The sequence below is a fragment of the Psammomys obesus genome, unplaced genomic scaffold (genome assembly GCF_907164565.1).
Source record: "Psammomys obesus unplaced genomic scaffold, mPsaObe1.curated_primary_1811, whole genome shotgun sequence".
In the NCBI taxonomy this organism is placed as follows: domain Eukaryota; kingdom Metazoa; phylum Chordata; class Mammalia; order Rodentia; family Muridae; genus Psammomys; species Psammomys obesus.
Window position 1 is genome coordinate 29,993,731 of NW_026592118.1, and position 20,440 is coordinate 30,014,170.

Here is a 20,440-nt window from a genome sequence, read left to right on the forward strand (position 1 = left end):
GACTCTGATACTCTCCCTGGAATGGCTTCTCTGTGGCTGTTCCTCCTGAGACTACCCAGGTTTTACTGTGGCTCAGCTCCTGACCTGTGCCAGCATCCTTCACTTCTCTCTGCTCCCTCCTGGATTAGCTTCTGGCTGTGCTCGGTGGGACTTTACTGAGGTCTTTCTCTCAGCCAGCCTCTTCCGTGGGATCAGTCACACTCTCTGTAAGCCTTGGCCCAGTGGGGGTGATTGTAAGCAAGGGGATGGCTGGATGGACGTGGTGTTTTTAGGAGATGTACACATTGTTTTGCTTAGCATGATGTGCTTAGCTTAACTGCTGTTTTTCTAAGAATCATCTTCAAAAGCAATAAACGAACAAACAAACAAATAATAAAGAGAAGGGGCTGGAGAGATGGCTCAGCAGTTAACAGCACTGGCTGTTCTTCCAGAGGACCCAGCTTCAAGACCCAGCACCTACAGCTTACAACTGCCTCTAACCCCAGTTCCAGGGAATTCAACACCCTCACACAGACATACATGCAGGCAAAACACCAATGCACGTAAAATAAAAGTAAATAGCTTTAAAAAGAGTCTGTTAATAAAAAAAAATAATAAAAATAAAAGAGAAAGGCTGGCTAGGACCAGGAACTTTTTAGATGCGGGATGAGCAGTTTGGCCTTGGTTAATTAGGTGAGGAGAGTTCTAGAAGGTTTTTCCATAGGCGAGTTGGGAGTACAGGAGGTACCTCTGTGTGACAAGCAGCGACCCAATGGGAAGGGCCTACAGCGGCACAGGGGTTCGCTGAGACCTGCTGCGATCGGTCCTCACCTCGTGCTGGCATCCAGGCTGATGGAATGGGTCCCCGCAGGCCAGTGCTTCTGCTGATGCCACAGTCTCTTGCCACCCGTGGTGCCAGGATGCACCCATCTGTGTTTCCGGTGTGCAGTGAGAGTTTGGTCAGATCTCCTGCTCGGTGCAGCACGCGCAGCCTGTGGTGTGCCATCTGCGCTGTCCTCCCCGGCCCACCCACGTCTCTTCACCAGTGCACACTCTGTAGCTCTGCTTTCTTTTCTTTTTTTTTTTTTAAGTTACAAAGTATTCTGCCTGCATGTATGCCTACACACCAGAAGAGGGCACCAGATCTCATGATAGATGGTTATGAACCACCATGTGGTTGCTGGGAATTGAACTCAGGACCTTTGGGAGAACAGTTAGCGCTCTTACCCTCTGAGCCATCTCTCCAGCCCCGTAGCTCTGCTTTTATCCTGAACGTAATTCAGGTCTGCGATGCCTTGCAGCAAGCGAGGTTCTTCTTCCAGGGTTCAGTAATGCTCCGCGTTTCTTTCTCAGCCCTCCCCAGAAGCACACCGGTATTTCTGTGAATGTCTGGGTCATAGTAAGAGGACAGAAGATTTATCCTTAGCTGTCTTCTCTGAGGCGTAAGCTTCTGTCTGCTGACCTAGGCCTAGTCCTGGAAGCTTCTAGCCTCCTTACTATCTAACCTAGGTCTAGAATGTTTTCAGCCTCTGAGACTCACTGCTGAATAAGCTCACTGTTTCTTGTTCTAACTGAGCTCTGGGCTGGCTGGTTCAACTCAGTTGTTCTGGCTCCAACTCCTCTCCCAGCTGCCTGATTCCATCTGGCTATTCTCCCGATCCCTGAATTGCTCTGCTTGGCCTCAAACTAACTCCAGCAATCTGCTCTAATCTCCTGGCTCCTTTTCATTCTCTGGCTCATTCTGTGTTCACCTGAGTTCTCTCTGCAACCTGTCTCTCTATTACTGTCCTGGCCTGTTCCACCTTTTTATAATCTACGCATATTCCTGACATCGTTTTTCTGACATAGACGGCATGTGCTCTTTCTCTCTGGCTTTGATTTGTAGCTTTCTCATTGTGGTGCCCTGTATTTACAGCTGTATCTCCTCCTAGACCGCCCCTGCCTTCAGGTCTCCTTTATCTAGTACTCATTTCCCTACTATAAATTGTCTCAGAAAAGAATTTGTCTGGTGTCTCTGTCTCTCTGTTTCTGTCTCATGTGCATGTGTGTGCACACACATGTGAAGGCAGAGTCTATGTTTGTTCACTTTGTATCCCAGCTGTAGCTCCCTCCCTCGGCCCCTCCCAATCCCACTCTCCCTCCCTCATCTCCTCCCATGCCCCTCCCCAAGTCTACTGATAAGGGAGGTCCTCCTCTCCTTCCATCTGACCCTAGCCTATCAGGTCTCATCAGGACTGGCTACATTGTCTTCCTCTGTGGCCTGGTAAGGCCATTTCCCCCTCAGGGGAAGGTGATCAAAGAGCCAGCACTGAGTTCATGTCAGAAACAGTCCCTGTTCCCAGTACTAGGGAACCCACTTGGGGACTGAGCTGCCTTGGGCTACATCTCTTGTTATAGGTGACAATTAATATTTACTATTGGTTTATCTTCTAGTAAAGCTTGCTGTTAATCTTAAACAGCTGTATAGCCAAATCACCACACAGAGACTGGGTTTTTAGCTAATCTAGAACACAATGCTGGGCAATATTTACTCCCTCCTAAACCTCCAAGTCCTCAGTTTCCTAACATTTAGATTTCCCACATTATACTTGCTTTTTGTAATCTTAGGTCTGGTTCACTCTCCATGTCCTCCAAGATCTCCCTCCAGCTCTGCTCTCCTCGCTCTCCTCTTGCCCCTTCTCCTCCCACTCCTCTCCTGCCTTCTTGCTCCTCCCCTCTTTCCTGTTCTCTGGCTCCTCCTTGCTCAATATTGTGTCCAGTTGCTTTATTTTGTTCCTATTTACACAAGAGTTGAGACAGGATGCTTATAATGAGTATCACAATGCAATATCCGGATTGAAACCAGAGAGTTGGGGGTGGGGAAATCAGCATTTGAATTAACAAGGGTAAGGCGTATACATTTTAAAAGAACAATATACTAACAATCTCTGCAGGGATTCTAGTTTATCTCCATGCATGGTCCTTGGTTGAAGAATCAGTCTCAGAAAAGATCCCTGGGCCCAGATTTCTTGGTTCAGTTGCTCTCCTTGTGGTCACTACTGTACTCCCCAAGTCTGTCTCCCCCTTCTTTCATAAGATTCCCTGTACTCTGGCCAAGGTTTGGCTATGAGTCTCAGCATTCGCTTTGATACACTGCTGGGTAGAGTCTTTCAAAGGCCCTCTCTGGTAGGCTCCTGTCCTGTTTCTTGTTTTCTCCCTCTTCCGATGTCAGTCCTGCTTGCCTTTCTGAGTGAGGATTGAGCATCTTACCCAAGGTCCTCCTTCTTGCTTAGTTTCTTTAGTTGTACAGATTTTAGTATGATTATCCTATATTGTATGTCTAATATCCACTTATAAGTGAGTATATACTGAGCGTGTCTTTCTGCTTCTGGGATACCTCACTCAGGCTGATCTTTTCTAGTTCCCACCATTTACCTGCAAATTTCATGATTTCTTTGTTTATAATTGCTGAGTAGTATTCCATTGTGTAAATTACCACAATTACAGTGTCCATTCCTCAGTTGAGGGGCATCTGGTTTGTTTCCAGATTCTGGCTATTAAAAATAAAGCTACTACAAACATGGTTGAGCAAATGTCCTTGGAAAAAAGACAGCATCTTCAGCAAATGGTGCTGATCTAACTGAACGTCTATATGTTGAAAAATGCAAATATATCCATATTTATCACCCTACACAAAGCTAAAGTCCAAGTGGATCTAAGACCTCAAAATAAAACCAGACACACTAAACCTGTTAGAAGAAAAAATGGGGAACTCATTGGCACAGGAGACAGCTTCCTTGAACAGAACACCAACAGCACAGGCTCTAAGATCATCAATCAATAAATGGGACCACTTGAAACTGAAAAGCTTCTGTAAAGCAAAGGACGCTGTGGTCAGAAGAAAACGACAGCCTACAGACTGGGAAAGGATCTTCACCAACCCTGTATCTATCTGACAGAGGACTAATATCCAGAATATACAAAGAACTAATGAAGTTAAACACCAACAAACCAAGTAATCCAATTAAAAAAATGAGGTACAGAGCTAAACAGAATTCTCAGTAGAGGAATACCTAAGAGCAGAGAAACACTTAAAGAAATGCTCAACGTCCTTAGTCATCAGGTTTCGACTTCTCAGTCCTCTAGCCTCGGTCCTTCAATCGGGCCACTAAACCCAGATTGTTCCCTCCTTTTCTTAGGTCCTTTATTTTTCTGAAGGTCTCCACGATACACTGAATTCATAGCACTGGAGCATGTGTACGTTTTCACCTTCTATACTGCCATTTTCTGTTCTTCTTTTCATTTTTAAAACTTTGACATGCATGTACACCCACCATATAGTCAAAATCCACATTTCTTTTTTTATTGTTTATTATTATTAGTTACATTTTATTAACTCTGTATCCCAGCTGTATCCCGCTCCCTATTCCCTCCCATCCCACCCTCCCTCCCTCATCTCCTCCCTACCCCTTTCCAAGTCCACTCATTGGAGAGGACCTCCTCCCCTTTCATCTGACCCTGTTTTTTCAGGTATCTTCAGGACTGGTTGCAAAGTCCTCCTCTGTGGCCTAGCAGGACTGCTCCTTCCTTGGGGGGTGGAGAGGTCAAAGAGCCTACCATTGAGTTCCTGTCAGAGATAGTCCCTGTTCCCCTTCCTATGGGAAACCAATTGGTTATTGAGCTACCACGAGCTTCGTCCGAGCAAAGGTTCTAGGTTATATCCATACATGGTCCTTGGTTGGAGAAACAGTTTCAGAAAAAAACCCTGTGCCCAGATATATTTGGTCCTTGTGGGGCTCCTATACACCTAAAGAAGATAAACAAGAAAGCAGACACGGGGTAAGATGATCAATCCTCACTTAGAAAGACAAATGAGATGTACATTGGACGTATGACAGGAGTCTACCGCAGAAGGCATCTGAAAGACTCTACCAAGCAGCGTTTCAAAACAGATACTAAGACTCATAACCAAACCTTCAGCAGAAGGGGAGTTAGTATGACGTGGAAAGGATAGGAGCCCCACAAAATCCACATTCATTGCAGCCTTCACAGACAAGAACCCTCTATCCGCTCCAAAAAAAATATTTTCAAGAAATTCAGAAGCACCTGCTCTTTTCTTAGTTGAAAGGGAACAGTTCAGTGAAATGAAGAAATCTGCTTGTTAGAGAAGAAATAAACTCTCCTCCTAGTTACACAAAAATGGCTTAAGGATACATTACAACGTCTGGCAAAACATTTCAGGAAACAGACAATGCTCAAAGCAGTCATTTGAGATGCATTTCACAAAGTAATGCTTTGAGCAAGTCCAGGTAGGAGTAAGGGAAACCTCACCCATTAACAGCAGAGCACACTGCCACAAAGTTTGAAGGGTCAAGAAAAAGAACTATTAAAAAAAAAAACTATTAAAGGGAGACGAGAAAAAGAAGGGGGAGGAGAGTATATACCATGTGTGTTATGTGTGTCCTTCTGCTTCTGGGTTTCCTCACTCAAGATGATCTTTTCTAGATCCCACCATTTGCCTGCAAAGTTCATGATTTCCTTGTTTTTAATAGCTGAGTAGTATTCCGTTGTGTAAATGAACCACACTTTCTATATCCTTTCCTCCGTTGAGAGATATCTGGGTTGTTTCCAGGTTCTGGCTATTACAAATAAAGCTGCTATGAACGTGGTTGAACAAATGTCCTTGTTGTGTGCTTGAGCCTCTTTTGGATATATGCCTAGGAGTGGTATAGCTGGATCTTTAGGAAGGGCTATTTCTAATTGAGAAAGCACCAGATTGATTTCCAAAGTGGTTGTACAAGTTTACATTCCCACCAGCAAAGGAAGAGGGTTCCCCTTTCTCCACAACCTCTCCAGCATGTATTGTCACTTGAGTTTTTGATCTTTGCCATTCTGATCAGTATAAGGTGAAATCTCAGGGTCGTTTTGATTTGCATTGCCCTGATGACTAAGGACGTTGAACATTTCTTTAATTGTTTCTCTGCCATTAGATATTCCTCTACTGAGAATTCTGTTTAGCTGTGGAGTACATTGCAAAACCCTGCCAAAAATAAACAGAACAACAACAACAACAAAAGAACAAATAAAAAAAGCCAAAAGAACAGAATAAAATAATCTTTTGATAGGCTCATTGCTAATGTACATTTCAAGTTGGCTAGTATGGGATTTGATATTCTATATTTCTAAGCCCTCTTTCCAGGCTACTATTTGTATATGGGTCATCCCTAAACCTTTTTATGTGGTTGCTGTGTTGATTAATCTTTTTGTGCATTGTGTAAAGATTGCCTCTGTATTATTCAGTTGTTAATTCTGTACTGGCAGATAGCTGAGTACTGTCTGGACTTTGGCATCATTATTCTTGGGGATCAGCACCTGCATCATATTTTGTAAACAGTCTACTTCCCTCACCTTTTGATTGGCTTAATAAAGATCTGACAGCCAATATCTAGCAGGAGAGGAAAGAAGGAACATCTAGGCTGAGAGAGGATCTCTGAGAGAAGAAGTGAGATACAGGAGATTCGCCAGCATGATATGGAGAAAAACAGGTGCTTGGGCTGAACGAGAGAGAGAGAGAGGGTTAGAGGGCCACCTGGTAGAAGAGAAGCCAGAATTAGTCAGGTAAGTAGAGCTGAGAATTTATAGTGCCTAAGTAAATAACAATAAATCTCCGTGTCTTTATTCTTACTTCTGGTAGGTTGAGAAAGTCCAGCAATATTACTGAGTTAGTTAATTCTGCTGTTTCACAGTGACACAGTCGATGTTTTTTCAAGGAGATAATTTTGCCTTCCAAGTTTAGGCTGAATTGGGAGATAGAAAATACCACACACACATACACACACACACAATCTACTAAGCCCAATTAGCATTGTCCTTATTTGCATGTGTTTAAGGCTTATCACTTAGCTTAGGATGGGGATCTCATTCCTAAAAAGCAGAAATGAAAACAAAACAAAACAAAAAACCACCGTGGTTCTTTTTTTTCTCAACAGTCATTGCCTCCCTGTAGCTCTTCATTTAGGGGTGGGGCCTTGTGAACTTTTTCTCCATCCATGTTGGCGTGTGATTGGTGTGGTCTTTGTAGTTCTTGCGCAGGCAGCCATATTGTTCAGAGTTTATGAGAGCGACTCCCCTGTCTGGTCTACAAGAAATGATCACACAGCTCTATCTGTCCTCCTCCACAACACTCTCCGAGCAGCAGCTATAAGGGCTGTGTTACACAAGTCCAATTTGAGACTGGCCGCGCCGTGGTCACTCTCTGAGTTTTGACTTATGTGGGAACTCTCTAAAAGTTTCCACCTGCTGCAAAAAGAAAGTTCTTCGAAGAAACGTGAGAGCTATGCTTATCTGTGGGTATATAAAGATGAGTGTTAGAGAGCAATTGGAAACCATATTACTTTAGAAATATGGTAGCAATAGGGTCTCCTCTGGGGCCTATGACCTCTCCAGCCATAGGTTCTTTGCTAGATTTACACATGAGTTCTCTCCAATTGAGGGAATTTTAGCTAAATTAGACAGCCATTGGTTGGATCCAAGCTGTACATACCGCTATTCCAGCACCAGGGACATAGCATAAGTCCCATCTTTATTATAGTTCTCAAGCTTTATAGCTGAGAAGGGCTATAGATTTCTTTTCTCACTTGGAAGCTTGCATAGCTCCTTCTAACACTATGCGAGGAATCTTCCAGCTTGGTACCAGCTTGATTTACTGAAGTCCTGTGAGGAAAGTGTGTTTTTCTTCAACAAGAGCATTGCTTTCTATGTATACCTCAGGGTAGCGGCGATAGCTTGCATTGTTTTGGTAGTCTCTTTGATCACCCTGACCAACAACTCAAAAGGAAGTATTCCCTTCCTGACATTGGGGAAAATAAAACAATATTTTAAAAAAAATATATTTTCTTTATCCCATACTCTGCCTACTGTTGGCATTGTGTAAGTCAGAGTTTATAAAGCAGTTCTTTTAAAAATATTACTATTGCAGCACAGGAGATTGGAGTTAGTGCCTTGAAAATGCCAGGTAAATGATTTATCTCTGAGCTCTAGCTTCAGGTCCCGAATCATTTATTATTTTAGTGCTGAGACTAGAACTCAGGGCCTCATGCTGCTAGGCGAGAACTCTGCGCCTCCAAGCCTTTATGAGCAGGTCCTTTTAAAGAAAGTTTCTCAATCTCCCAAAGGAACCAAGGCAGAGGAAACACTCAGGCAGCCTTCTGAGGTTGGCCCTCAGAAGGGATATGAGAGCTTGGCCCATATCACCCTGATGTTACAAGGCATATTGCTACACAGACTAAGTAATCAGCTGACCGCTTCCCAATGATGAAACAAGCACCCGGGCTTCCTGCGTACCCAAGATGGGTCATGGGGGTGGGGCGTGCTCCCCCACTTACCGATCTCGAACTCAGAAGAATCACCTGGGGAGGGCAGACTTCCACAGGGATGGTTCTATGCAGAACACACAGGAACGTAGGCCAGGGTGGGAAGTGGCTCAGAAAAAACCCATGATCAGACACTCTGACTTCTAAACTAAGACTGTATTTAGTTAGAGGGATTATTATTATTTTTTTTAAATCATTAAATCATCTTCACCCGTATTGATTTTTAAAATATCATTATCTGGCATAAGTGAAACAAATCAAGTATAAGAAAATAATTTACATTCTCATATACATGTGGAATCCAAGAAACTGAGCTCACAGGAGCAAAGGCACAGGACAGAGAGTATGTGGGGTTACCAGGAGCATGCTGGAAAAGGAGTGGTACTAGTAGATGCTTCCTTCAGAGGAGGGGCTCTATCAAGTAGTGTGGCAATTACAGTTAATAACAAAGTAGCATATTATTGAAATTTGCAGCTTGGCATGGTGGTGCACATCCTTAAGTTTAGTACTTGGGAGGTGGGGGCAGGCTGATCTCTGTGAGTTCAAGGCCAGCCTGGTTTACTTAATGTGTTCCAGGACAGCCAGGACTACATAAAGTGGCCCTGATTTAAAAACAACAGCAACCCAAAACAAAACAAAAAAGAAAAATGAGAAAGTTGCTAGGAGAATATATTTTAAATATTCTTATAACAAGACATGTGTGTGAAGAAATGAATATAACATTCAGCTAATGTATACATATTTCAAAACATCACATTGAATAACAATTTGCCAATTAAAAGTAAAACGTTAACTGATAAATTATGGAGGTAATTTTTATGCGAAGGCAGGGGGAAAACTGCCCCGAGCAAGACTCTAGTGAGATGAAGACAAAAACAAATTACATATTTATTTTAATTTTATTTTGCTCATGTTTTTCCTTAACAATATAGTTATACAGACAGAAGAGTAAAGAGAATCCTATGTAGCCATTTACACAAAAATAGTCAACCAAGGCTCAGACTTCTACTGCTCCCCCCGTCCCATTATACAGAATTACTAAGAGTTGTATCTATAAGAAAATTAAAGAAAAAAGGAGAATACTAAAACCATATCTCTAGATGAAGAAACTCAGGATCTTAAACAATTTTAATATCATAAGCAAGAAGACCTCCAATAGAAAACCCTAGATAAAAAGATATCTTTTCTATGCTTCTCCCACTTCTAAGTTGACCTAAATGAGTGGGTGTAATTGGTATTGTGATTTTTTCGTTGATTCCATACTCTATGTATACGTAACCATTTTCAGCTCGTCCCTGCAAACGGACCAAAAGGCCCTTGACTTTTTCTTCTTCCCATACTTTTCCACTATGCCATAAGGAATTAATATCGGATGCCTTTTCAAAATTCTCATCAATTTTTCCTTTGTGGATAAGCCTGTTCCTATTGTTACCTTTTCCAAGAAAGAAATATGCAATTGGTTGCTTTGTGCGATGCATGCGTTTATAATGGCCCCTGAAAGAAGTTTCCAGCGCTCGGGCATAGTTTCCCACTTGTTTAGAATCTTGATCTAGTTGTTGGTTTTCTGGCCAGAATAAAAGAGAAGCTAGAAAATAAGGTTCTGAAAATTGGTAACTCAGTCCGATTGGTTGCAGGATTTCTCGAAGCTGCTCTTTCAGTTTTTTAATTGGCTTCACCAGTTTGGAGGTAGGGTTCATACAAGAGAGAATGATGTTGGCCAAGATGAAGTTTTGCTTTTCTTTTTGTTGGGCTTTGATAGCACATTGCTCGAGGAGAAAAGTGTATTTGTTTACTATATCTTCCATGGAGACCACAGCATCTTTCGGACTTTTGATAAGATATTCTAAGAGTCCAGAAAACTTGTCTGCTTTTAAAGCTTCTAGGCATCTTCGAGTCTTTTCTACTTGAAGTGGTAGACTGAGCTTTGATTTAAAATTTTGATTCTGTAATTCTTCCAAGGGCCCGAAAATTTCTACATACTTCTTAAAGTACCCAGCCACCTTCCTTCGACATTTAGCTTCTTCATATTGCTTGATATTGTTCCTGGGTTTTAGAAGGACAAAGTAATCATCGAAAAAATCAAAGCATTTCTTCAAAGAAAATTGCAGGTTAGTTAGATAAGGAATAAAATTCTTGAGTACTGACTTAAATTCATTTTCACCCCCAGGGATGTCACAACTCCCTGATATAAAGTTGATCATATCTCGTTTAGACAGTTCATTTTTGTTGTCAAAAAAGGGTATGAGTTGGAGGATCTGGATGGTGAAGAGCCCGACTTCTATCTCCCCTTGGTACCCAGCGATGTTGTAAGTGTCATATCTTCTCTTTGACTTCTGGTACAGCTTTTCTTTCCCCTCGTATTCTCTGTCTTCGGTTTGCTGTTGAGATCGCTTGAAAGCAGTGGATGCATGCTCCGCTGACTCTAAAAGTTCAGTTAGCTCATTGGCTGAGACAGTTCCTTTTTTAAAATGATCATCTATCCACCATCTTATTTTACTTTTGTAGACTTGTCCTAGCGTATCTGAGATGTAAGAATTATCAGGCTCTATCTTTCTGGCTTGTTTTGCCCAAGAGAGAGCATTTTTAAAGTCCTTCTCTTTAAGGTAGAAATGCCTTGCCAGAGCTTGGCAAATGAATGCGTTGGGGTTGAACCTCCGGGTAGCTTCAAGTAATACATCTTTAACTGCATCGTTTCCCTCGTCTTTATGTAATGCTTCAATGAATGGAGAGAACCAGTTTCCTGTCTCACCTTCATGCTCATTGCGCTGTCTTGTGAGCAGCAGTGTCTGCATATCTTGGAAAAATTTGGTTTTTCCTATACCAGTGTCATAGAACAGATTTTCTTGTAGCATGTCCATCACAATTTTACTTTTGTTCAAGTTGTAACTTCTTTTCAATTCTTCCAGCGAGAGAGTGGCAATCAAATGGTGAATAGTGCGCACCCCATAGTAGCTCCCACATTCAATCACCTCTGACTTGATTAGAATTGTAGAGAAGGTACCCATCTTGTCTTCAAACTTTTCTGTCCCCCAGAAAGCCTTCTTGTTTGAGATTCCTAGGAAATACTCACACTGTGAAAGGGAAATGGTAGTGTCCGGTACAAAAGCGTTAAGGAGGGCCAGGAAAGCAAAGAGCTTTGCCTCTTTGGTGGTGACATTTTGCCCTTTCAGAATGTTCCTGACCACATTTACTATGTATTCTTCATCAAAGTCATTTTTCATGATCATAAAAGAGTAAAAATCTTCAAAGTTTTTATGCTTTTCTTTGATTTCTGTCAGCTTAAGCTCAAATGCTCTCTGTTCTTTATCAGATAGTTGGTGTACTAGGGCAACACTGTCTGGGATCTTTGCACTTTTCTCAGGATTTTGTGACCTTGTACAATTTAGAATGATCACTAGAGGCTTCTCATAGCGAATGTGTTTGTTGGTGACAGCGGTTTGAATGGAGGCCTGAAGAAGGTAAACGTTGTCCTGCTCTTCAAAATCATCCACTAGGAGCAGCACAGGTACATACTCCTGATGGTTTGTTGCTCCATAGGTGACTAAATTTGTTACCTGTTCTCCAATTTCTGAAAAGTCCTCTGTTTTATTTTTTAGCACAGCACATCTGAATTTCTTTCTTAGTTCCCAGAGAATATGCATGGCCAAAGTAGTCCCCCCGCAGCCCGGATGATGGTACAGATGAATAATTTTTGCACATACTGGTTGAGAAGACTCTGCCCATTCTTGAATCTTATTTTCAAGTTTTACGTATTTATCCCTTTTGACAAACGATGAAGAATAGTTTTCAGAAGAAAAGTAGAAGTTCCACCAGGACACTTTGCCACCTCTGTAGAAATCTTCCTCCTTGGATGTCTTGAATTCAAGTAATTTTGCTTTGTCTTTCTCCAAGAGAGTACCTTCACATTCATTTTCACAGAGAATTTCCAAGGCAGTCATGATTTCTTCTTCCTTTTTCAGAAGGACGGTAGATTTGCCAACAGATGGCAAGAATCGGGTTGAAGACTGAGTTAAAGATTTTAACTTGAGAATCGTGCCATTTATCTCTGCAAGATTTAGAGCAGAGATGCTTTGGCTTGATAATTCATTTTGCTGTCTTGATAATCTTGCTTCAAGTAGGTCTTTCCATACCTGATATATGTGTGGCTGTGCACAAATACACAATATATTTTCCATCCCTTTGAGATCTTGATAGAAAGCACAGAAAGTCTCAATAAGGGGGTCTCTTGGGTCATCCACAGAGGACAGTAATAAAAACACCACCAAAAATCTCCCTGTTGGCATAATGTCATCACGTGTAAGAAATGAAATCAGCCTCCTGACTTCAGAAGCTCGTTCTCTTTGCCAGGAAATTGGATCTAAGGGTTTGTATTTGTCACTCCCCAGGTCTAACCTCCCATTGCAGAAAATCCAGCTAGGTTGCTGGTAAAGATTCAGACTACAAATTTTCTCATTCAATGTGGGTTTTTCTTCTAGAAACAGGCTTGGGAAGTGGAGGTTTGCTACTCGGCTTCCTTTGAAAGCCTTGACTACGCCATTGCTCTCAGACTCGGGATCAAACTCTAACACAGCAAACCACTTAATTTCCTTCAGGAAATCTAAGTGTTTGGTTTGATTTGGATGACATTTATTTGTTACAAGTATGTACCACTCATAGTAGGAGTTATCTAGCAGATCCTTATTTCCTGTCAACAGGTCAATTAGCTTTTGTCCCTCACGGCTGTTTTCTTTTGGTTTTGCTTTGCATTTATCTTCTGCTTCTTTCCTAGAGTCTGCCACTGCTTTTAAATCTAACTTGAAGGTTTTAAAATCAGCTTTATTCCCTATAATATCCTTAGTTCTAGGTCCATCTCGCACAAAGACTGAGTATTTTGAACTTTGTTGCCATGTTTGGTTCTTACGCTCCTGTATTTTGATTTGGAAGTAGTCTTCCTTGCATTCCAAATACTTTGGAATGACATCCACTTCAATAACAAATCTGTTAGATGGAGTACTATCTGGCAGTAAAACTTCCACAAATCTTGGCTCTCGAATGCACTTCTTTGCTTGTTGGACCTGATGGACCTCAAAATACTGGTCTATCATCAGAATGAAGTGGTTGATTAAGGCATCCTTAGTGACCTGGTTGAGCTCCACGCCAACGATTTTTCCTTGGGGCTTGTCTTTGACTCCAAAATGAATGGTGCCATTAGTACGCGAGTTCATACAAGCAGAAGCAAATCGGAAAGTCTCGTTGCTGAATTTCATTTTAATGTCCTCTTCTGTGGCTTTTTCTGTGTTTGTAAAGGCTTTGAATTCATGTACAGGATCGATGAGATTGAGTGGCCCTGTTTCAGGCTGTAGGATGAAGTGTAATTTGTAACGATATGGATTGCTGAATTCATTGAAGGGGTATGCAATGCACGTTGGTCCTGGAGATGACTGCTTATCCTGTCTCTCTGTTTCATCTCCCAACAGCTCATTTTTTTCTGATTTAGAACCTTGAGCCTCTGGACTCACTGCAGAGGCATCAACCTTATGTGAGTTCTCTTCACCCCTTTGGTTTTGCTTTGAAGTCTCTCTACTTTCTGTCTGGATCTTAGGGCTATTTTTACTGCCTTTTGTCTTCTTAGAGGTCTGCGCAGGATGTTTTGAGGATGTTTTCTGCAATTCTTTGAATAGTTCTTCTATCTGGATGGCTGGCCCATGGGTTACGCCCATTTCAACAAGATGCTTTTTATTTAACCACTTCAAGACTGCTCCGCTCACATCTTGTGCCATCAACGTGTCCCTGTGCTTTTGGTCAATCTTATGACTTTCTAACCACAGGTTTACGTCCTCTTTTGTCCAATCATCTGTATTTTTTGGAAGGTTGAGTGTCTCTGCCATTCTGAAAGCTGTATAAAGAAGAAGAAAAATGATGATGTAGCTTATAAGTGAAAATGTGAAACATTCAGTTTTTAACTAAGTAAAATACCCATGTGTCACAACATTTGGAAAATACCACCAAGAAAAATACCACCAAATACAGATGAGCATCACCTTTTCCTACATGAATTGTAGCACCTTATTTTCAGTCCTTTTTACTTTCTTTGCTTTTTATACTAACTATATGTTGGGGATGATTCCATTCATAGATCATCCTTTTTATGGTTGTCAACTATAATGTGTGTTTTTTGTGTTATTAAAAATGTTCAGCCCTGCTATACAGAAGAAAATAAAAATATGAAACTAAATGTAGAGCTAAGTGTTGTTTGTTCGACTTGTTGTGAAAGAGACCAATGAAATAGAATATATAAGTGCTAAGTATAGTTAGAAAGGAATAATCAAATATTAATTAAAGATTCATGATAGTCATAAAATACTTAATATTTTGAGGTATTAACTGGGTTTCCCGTTTGGCAAACTATTTTGATGCTTTGTGGTATCTACTTAGAAAATATAAATCCCAGGGTAGATTCTCAAGATCATTGACCTTCAGTGGTGGTTAGACATAGTTACTTCTTTACATCTTTATGGCTAGAGCAAGTGTATGCCACTGACTGAGAATTTTTTCTATTATTGAGTCCCATTGTACAGACCTAAAATATGAACACAAAAACAGATGTAGGTTTCAGCACTTCAGACAAGATGAGATTGGGTGCATTCAGGGTGGCATTGTCATAAACATTTAATCTAATCAGCAAAAGGATATTATTGGATGTCATAAGTTGTGTGTATCGATGTCCCCTCTTCCATCTAGTCTTCTTTTTTCATACCTATGTTGGGGGGAGGTTGGAAGGGTGGGATAAGTGTGGAGAAGGGTGGTAGAGAAAACGAATCCATAAAGTAGCTAAAAGTCTGGCTTCAGAAAGCTGCTGAGGCCAAGAATGTGTTAGAGGTGTCCCTGTGTGGAAGCCCAGAGAGGCCATTGCGTGAAGCTGTGAAGGTGAAGGCTGGATTGTGTTGGAGACCTCAAGATGCTAGAGATGTCAGAGTTGTGGGATGCCTGCCAAGAAGAGCTTCAGACTGGGTGTGGGAACAGCCCAAGTGAGAGAAACATGTTGTTTTCAACAAAGCCAAAAGGAGTTGGAGATTTGAAGAATGGTTTGACATCAGACATGGAGATACAAAGTTTGAGTTTGCTCTGCTGGTTTTCAGTCTTATTTTGGTCTAGTATTTCTTTACTGTGGTCCCTTTCCTCCCTTTTGGAATGGTAATGTATATTCTGACATTGTATGTTGGAAGTTTCCCCAACCTTGAACTTTTTAGACTGTGTTGAGGAAATGATTGACTATGATGGACTTTTAAAGTTGGGTGAGTGAATTTTTAGAGTATGATGTGACTACAAGGCTATGGGGCTAGGGACTTTGAATAATAACAGGCCCTATAGGTTCATATGTTTGAATGCGAAGTCACCAGAGAGAGGTCCTACTTGAACTGGAAGGATTTTGAGGCATGGCTTTGTTGGAAGAAGTTTGTGACTTTGAGGTTTCCAAAGCCCATGCCTGGCCCAGCCTTTCTCTCTTGGCCGATCAGGATGTCGCTCTTAGCTACTGCTCCAGTGCCTGCCTACATGTCAACATGCTCTTAGCCATGGTGAAAATGGACAGCAGCTCTGAAACTATAAGCAAGCCCCTAATTAAATACTTTTGTTCATAAGAGTTTTTGCTTGGTCATCATGTCTCTTCATAGCAACAGAACAATGACTAGGGAAGAGGAAATTTAGAACAGGCCCACAGCCATCATCAACCTAAATGAAGATGATCTCAAGCATTTTTAGGGGCAAGACAAGGCTGTCCACTCTCTCATATTTATTTATCCAGTACTTGAAGTCTTAGCTAGAGCAACAAGACAACCGAAGAAGATCAAAAGGCTACAAAATTTAAAGGAAGAAGTCAAAGTATCTTTATTTGTAGGTGACATGATAGTAAACATAAGTGAGCCTAAAAATTCTACCAGGGGACTCCTAAAGCTGATAAACACTTTCAGCAAATTAGTGGGATACAAAGTTAATACACAAAAATCAGTAACCTTCCTATATACAAATGACAAATGGACTGTGTCAAATAATATAAAATATCTTGGAATAACTCCACCCAAGCAAGTGAAAGACTTGTAAGATTCAAGACATTGAAGAAAGAAATTGAAGAAGATATCAGAAGATGGAAAGATCTCCCAAGCTCATGGATCAGTAGGATTAATGTGGCAAAAAAAAAAAAAAAAAAAAATGGCCATCTTACCAAAAGTAAGCTACAGATTTAATGCAATCCCTCTCAAAGTTCCAACACAATTCTTCACAGACCTTGAAAGAATAAATTCTCAGCTTCATATGAAAAAACTGAAAATCCAGAATAGCTAAACCAATTCCAAACAATAAAAGAACTGCTCAAGGTATCACCATTTCTGATTTCAAAATGTACTACAGAATTATAGTAAAACAACATGATATTGGCACAAAACCAAACATGTTTGTCAGTGGAATCAACTTAAAAACAAATTGAAGACCAGATAGAGAAACTAAAAATACTATGTAAAAGACAGCATCTTCAACAAATGGTGCTGGTCAAACTGGACAGTGGCACATAGAATAATTCAAATAGATTGATATTAATCACCCTGTACAAAACTCAACTCCAAATCAAAGATCTCAACATAAAACCAGATACACTGAATCTGATAGATGAGAATGAGGGAACTGGTCTTGAATTTACGGACACAGGAAAAGACTTTCTGAACAGAATACTATTTGTGCAGGCACTAAGATCGACAATTAATAAATGGGACTTCATGAAACTGAGAGGCTTCTGTACAGCAAAGGACACTGTCATTAGGTCAAAGTAGTAAGCCTCAGAATGCGGAAAGATTTTACCAACCATACACCTGATAGAGGGCTAATATTTATAAATAAATATAAATAAAAATAAATATTAATATGTATATATAAACTCAAAAAACTGAACATCAAGAAAATAAATCCTAATCCAAAATCATGTGCAGACCTAAACAGAGTTCTTAAAAGAAGAAACTCAAATGGCTGAGAGGCATTAAAGAAATATTCGATAACCTTAGTCACCAGGTAAATGCAAATGAAAACCCCTTTGAGATTTCATCTTACGCCAGTCAGAATGGCCAATATCTGTAAAACAAATGACAGCTCATATGTTCAATTATGTGGAGTTAGGGACACATTCGTCCATGGCTGGCGGGGGTACAAACTTGTACAGAGACTGGATATCTGTATCTCAGGAAGCTGGGAACCAGTTTTCCTGTAGATCCAGCTATATAACTCTGGAGAATATAACCAAAGGATGTTTATCTTACTATAGGGACACTTACTCAAACAAATAATAGCCAGAAACTGGAAACAGTTTAGATGTCAGTCGAATGAATAAAGAAAGTGTGGTACATTTAAACAATGGAATGTTGCTCAGGTGTTAAAAAAAATGAAATCGTGAATTCACAGGTAAATGGATGGAGCTAGAACAATTCATCCTGAGTGAGGTAACCCAGACCCAGAAAGACAAATGTGATATGATTTAACTTGTATATGAATATTGACCATTAAGTCTTAGATAAGAAAGATACAATCTGTATAACCAGAGAGGCTAGGTATAGAGTAAGGGAATACTGGGGAGGGAGGGATCCCCCTAGAAAGAAGAAATAGAATAGATGTAGAGGGATAGGAATGAGAGGATCAAATGCAGATGTGGAGGGAAGCAGAGGACAATGGAAGTAATATGGGGACAGCTGAAACTGAGGGCCATTTGAGGAGCCATTTAGAAACCTAATCCAATAGAAACTTCCTAAAATTATACAAGTGTGAGTGGACTCTAAACGAAATTGTCAAATAACGGGAGAGATGAAGTCTCGGTCGAGGCTTCACATCTCTCATCACTAAATGAAGCTTCCAGTGCCAGGAATGGGTTACATCCCATCTAGTTGTTGGTCAAAGGGACCTCAGGAGAACCCCCAAACAACAAAACCTAGTGTCAAGGCTATTGGCTGCTGCATGTGTTAGGGCCCACTGCTGTGAAGCCCCTATGACCAAGGCATCTCTTACAAAGGACAACATTTAATAGGAGCTGACTTACAGTTTCAGAGTTTAGACCATTATCATCATGGCGGAAGGCATGGCAGCATCCAGGCTGACATGGTTCCGGAGGGGCCAAGACATCTACAGCTTGATCCAAAGGGAGCCATGGGGAGACCTGGCTCCACAGGCAGCCAGGAAGAGGTTCTCACTCCACACTGGGCAGAGCATGAGCACAGGAACCCTCAAACCACCCCATAGTACACACTTCCTCCAACAAGGCCACACCTACTCCAACAAGACCTTACCTCCTAATGGTGCCACTCCCCGTGGGCCAAGCACACAAACTCGTGAGTCTATGGGGGCCAAACCGATTCAAACCACCACAGTGGCTCTCCACAACTGACAGTAAAGTTCTGTTGTTGATGACATCACCTACATGATTCATTGAACATGGAGATGTTAAGCTGGTGTCTACCTACAACCTTCACCCCTATAGACTAGTGTTTGTGGTACTGGAAGGCATTCTGCATGAAATCAAAGGAGAAAGGTAAACACAAACCTAGCTACATAATCTTTGATCTATAATGATGACCTGTCTGCAAATTGAGATAGAGCAATAGCGGCACAAAGCAATTAATTGGCAGTGACCAACTATTATCTGATTTCATTTAAGGCCCACTTCATGAGAAGAAATCTATTCCTGACACTGTTCAAGTGGCCAAGAACCTGAAATTGGATAGCTCAGGGACCTACGGGAAATCCAATTACTACTCAGCTAAAGGAAGATAACAATAAAACGGCACCTAATGGCATTCTTCTATACTAATAGACCAGTGCCTTGCTCAGCCATCATTAGAGAAGCTTCCTCCTGCAGTAGATGGGAACAAATACAGAGACTTACAGCAGGACAACATGCACAATGAGAGATATTGGAACACTCAGTCCTAAAAGGATGTCTCCATCACTTCCTTCCCCTCAGGGCTCAGGAAAGATGAAGCAAAAGGTGTGTAGTAGCCAGAGGGAAGGGGGGACACCAAAGAAACAAAGTCACCCTAACACAGCAGGACCAATGTAGATGTAAACTCACAGAAACTGCGACAATATGCATAGAGCATGCATGGGTCTGGAAGAAATGAGGTCCTCGTGCCAAGAGGAAAAGTGGACACAAGCTCACGTCACTAACCCAGAAGCTACCTTCAATTGATAACAACCTTCAAATGAAAATTTAGTTCTCTCCAAGAAAGTCTCACTGGGGATACAAATCAGTTAAGGGCAGGCTCCATTCTCAGCCATAGATGGCCAACACAAAAAACTCAGAGGCATCTTTGTAGGTTCTTTGTCTCATAATACTTTGTTAGTGCATTTTTATTTCTTTTTTCAACCTTAGAGGACCTTTGTTTCTATATGTGTGTTTTTAATGCTTTTTCTTTGGCTCATTTTCTTCTGTTTGTATGTTTTGTCCTATTCTGGTTTGTTTGTTTTTGTTTTATCTTATTTTATTATCACTTTGTAGAAAGAGTGTGGATCTAATGGGAGGTGAGGTGTGGAGGATCCTGAAGGGATTGTGAGAGGGAAAACTATAATCAGAATATATTGTATGAAAAAAAAAATCTATGTTTATTAAAAGATATATTGAAAAGAAGAGAGAAATAAAGAGGGTTATAGCATGGTAATAAAGGAAACAATTCTTTGAGAGGATATAATATTGTAAATATTTATGCACTGAATCTTGAAACTTATAATCACATGAGGTAAACATTAAGAGATATAAGGGCCACCTAAATCCTGACATGGCAATTGTTGGTGACTGTGATGGTTAATTTTTTGTCAACTTGATACAAGGCAGGGTCATGTGGGAAGAAGGAACCTCAACTGAGAAACCATCTCCATTGGATTGGCCTAATAGGGCGTTTCTGTGATTAGTGATTGATGTGGGAGGGCCCAGCCCACTATGGGTGATAACACTCTTGGCCAAGTTGTCCTGTGTTGTCTAAAATAGCAGTCTGAGTAAGCCATAGGGAGCGAATCAGACAGCAGTACCCTTTCATAAAATTCTCTTCGGATTTACTTACACACACACACACACACACACACACACACACACACACACACACACA

The 20,440-nt window shown here is 41.0% G+C and overlaps 1 protein-coding gene across 1 annotated transcript in view; it reads right to left on the reverse strand.

Annotated features, from left to right (window-relative positions):
- Positions 1-9,210: 9,210 nt before the first annotated feature.
- Samd9 (sterile alpha motif domain containing 9) overlaps positions 9,211-20,440 on the reverse strand; it is a 17,082-nt gene continuing 5,852 nt past the window's right edge. Inside the window, exon 3 of the mRNA XM_055613011.1 lies at positions 9,211-14,205. Within this exon, the coding sequence (XP_055468986.1) occupies positions 9,449-14,197 (4,749 nt within the window). The 5' untranslated portion in view covers positions 14,198-14,205 and the 3' untranslated portion in view covers positions 9,211-9,448. The remainder of the gene's footprint in view (positions 14,206-20,440) is intronic.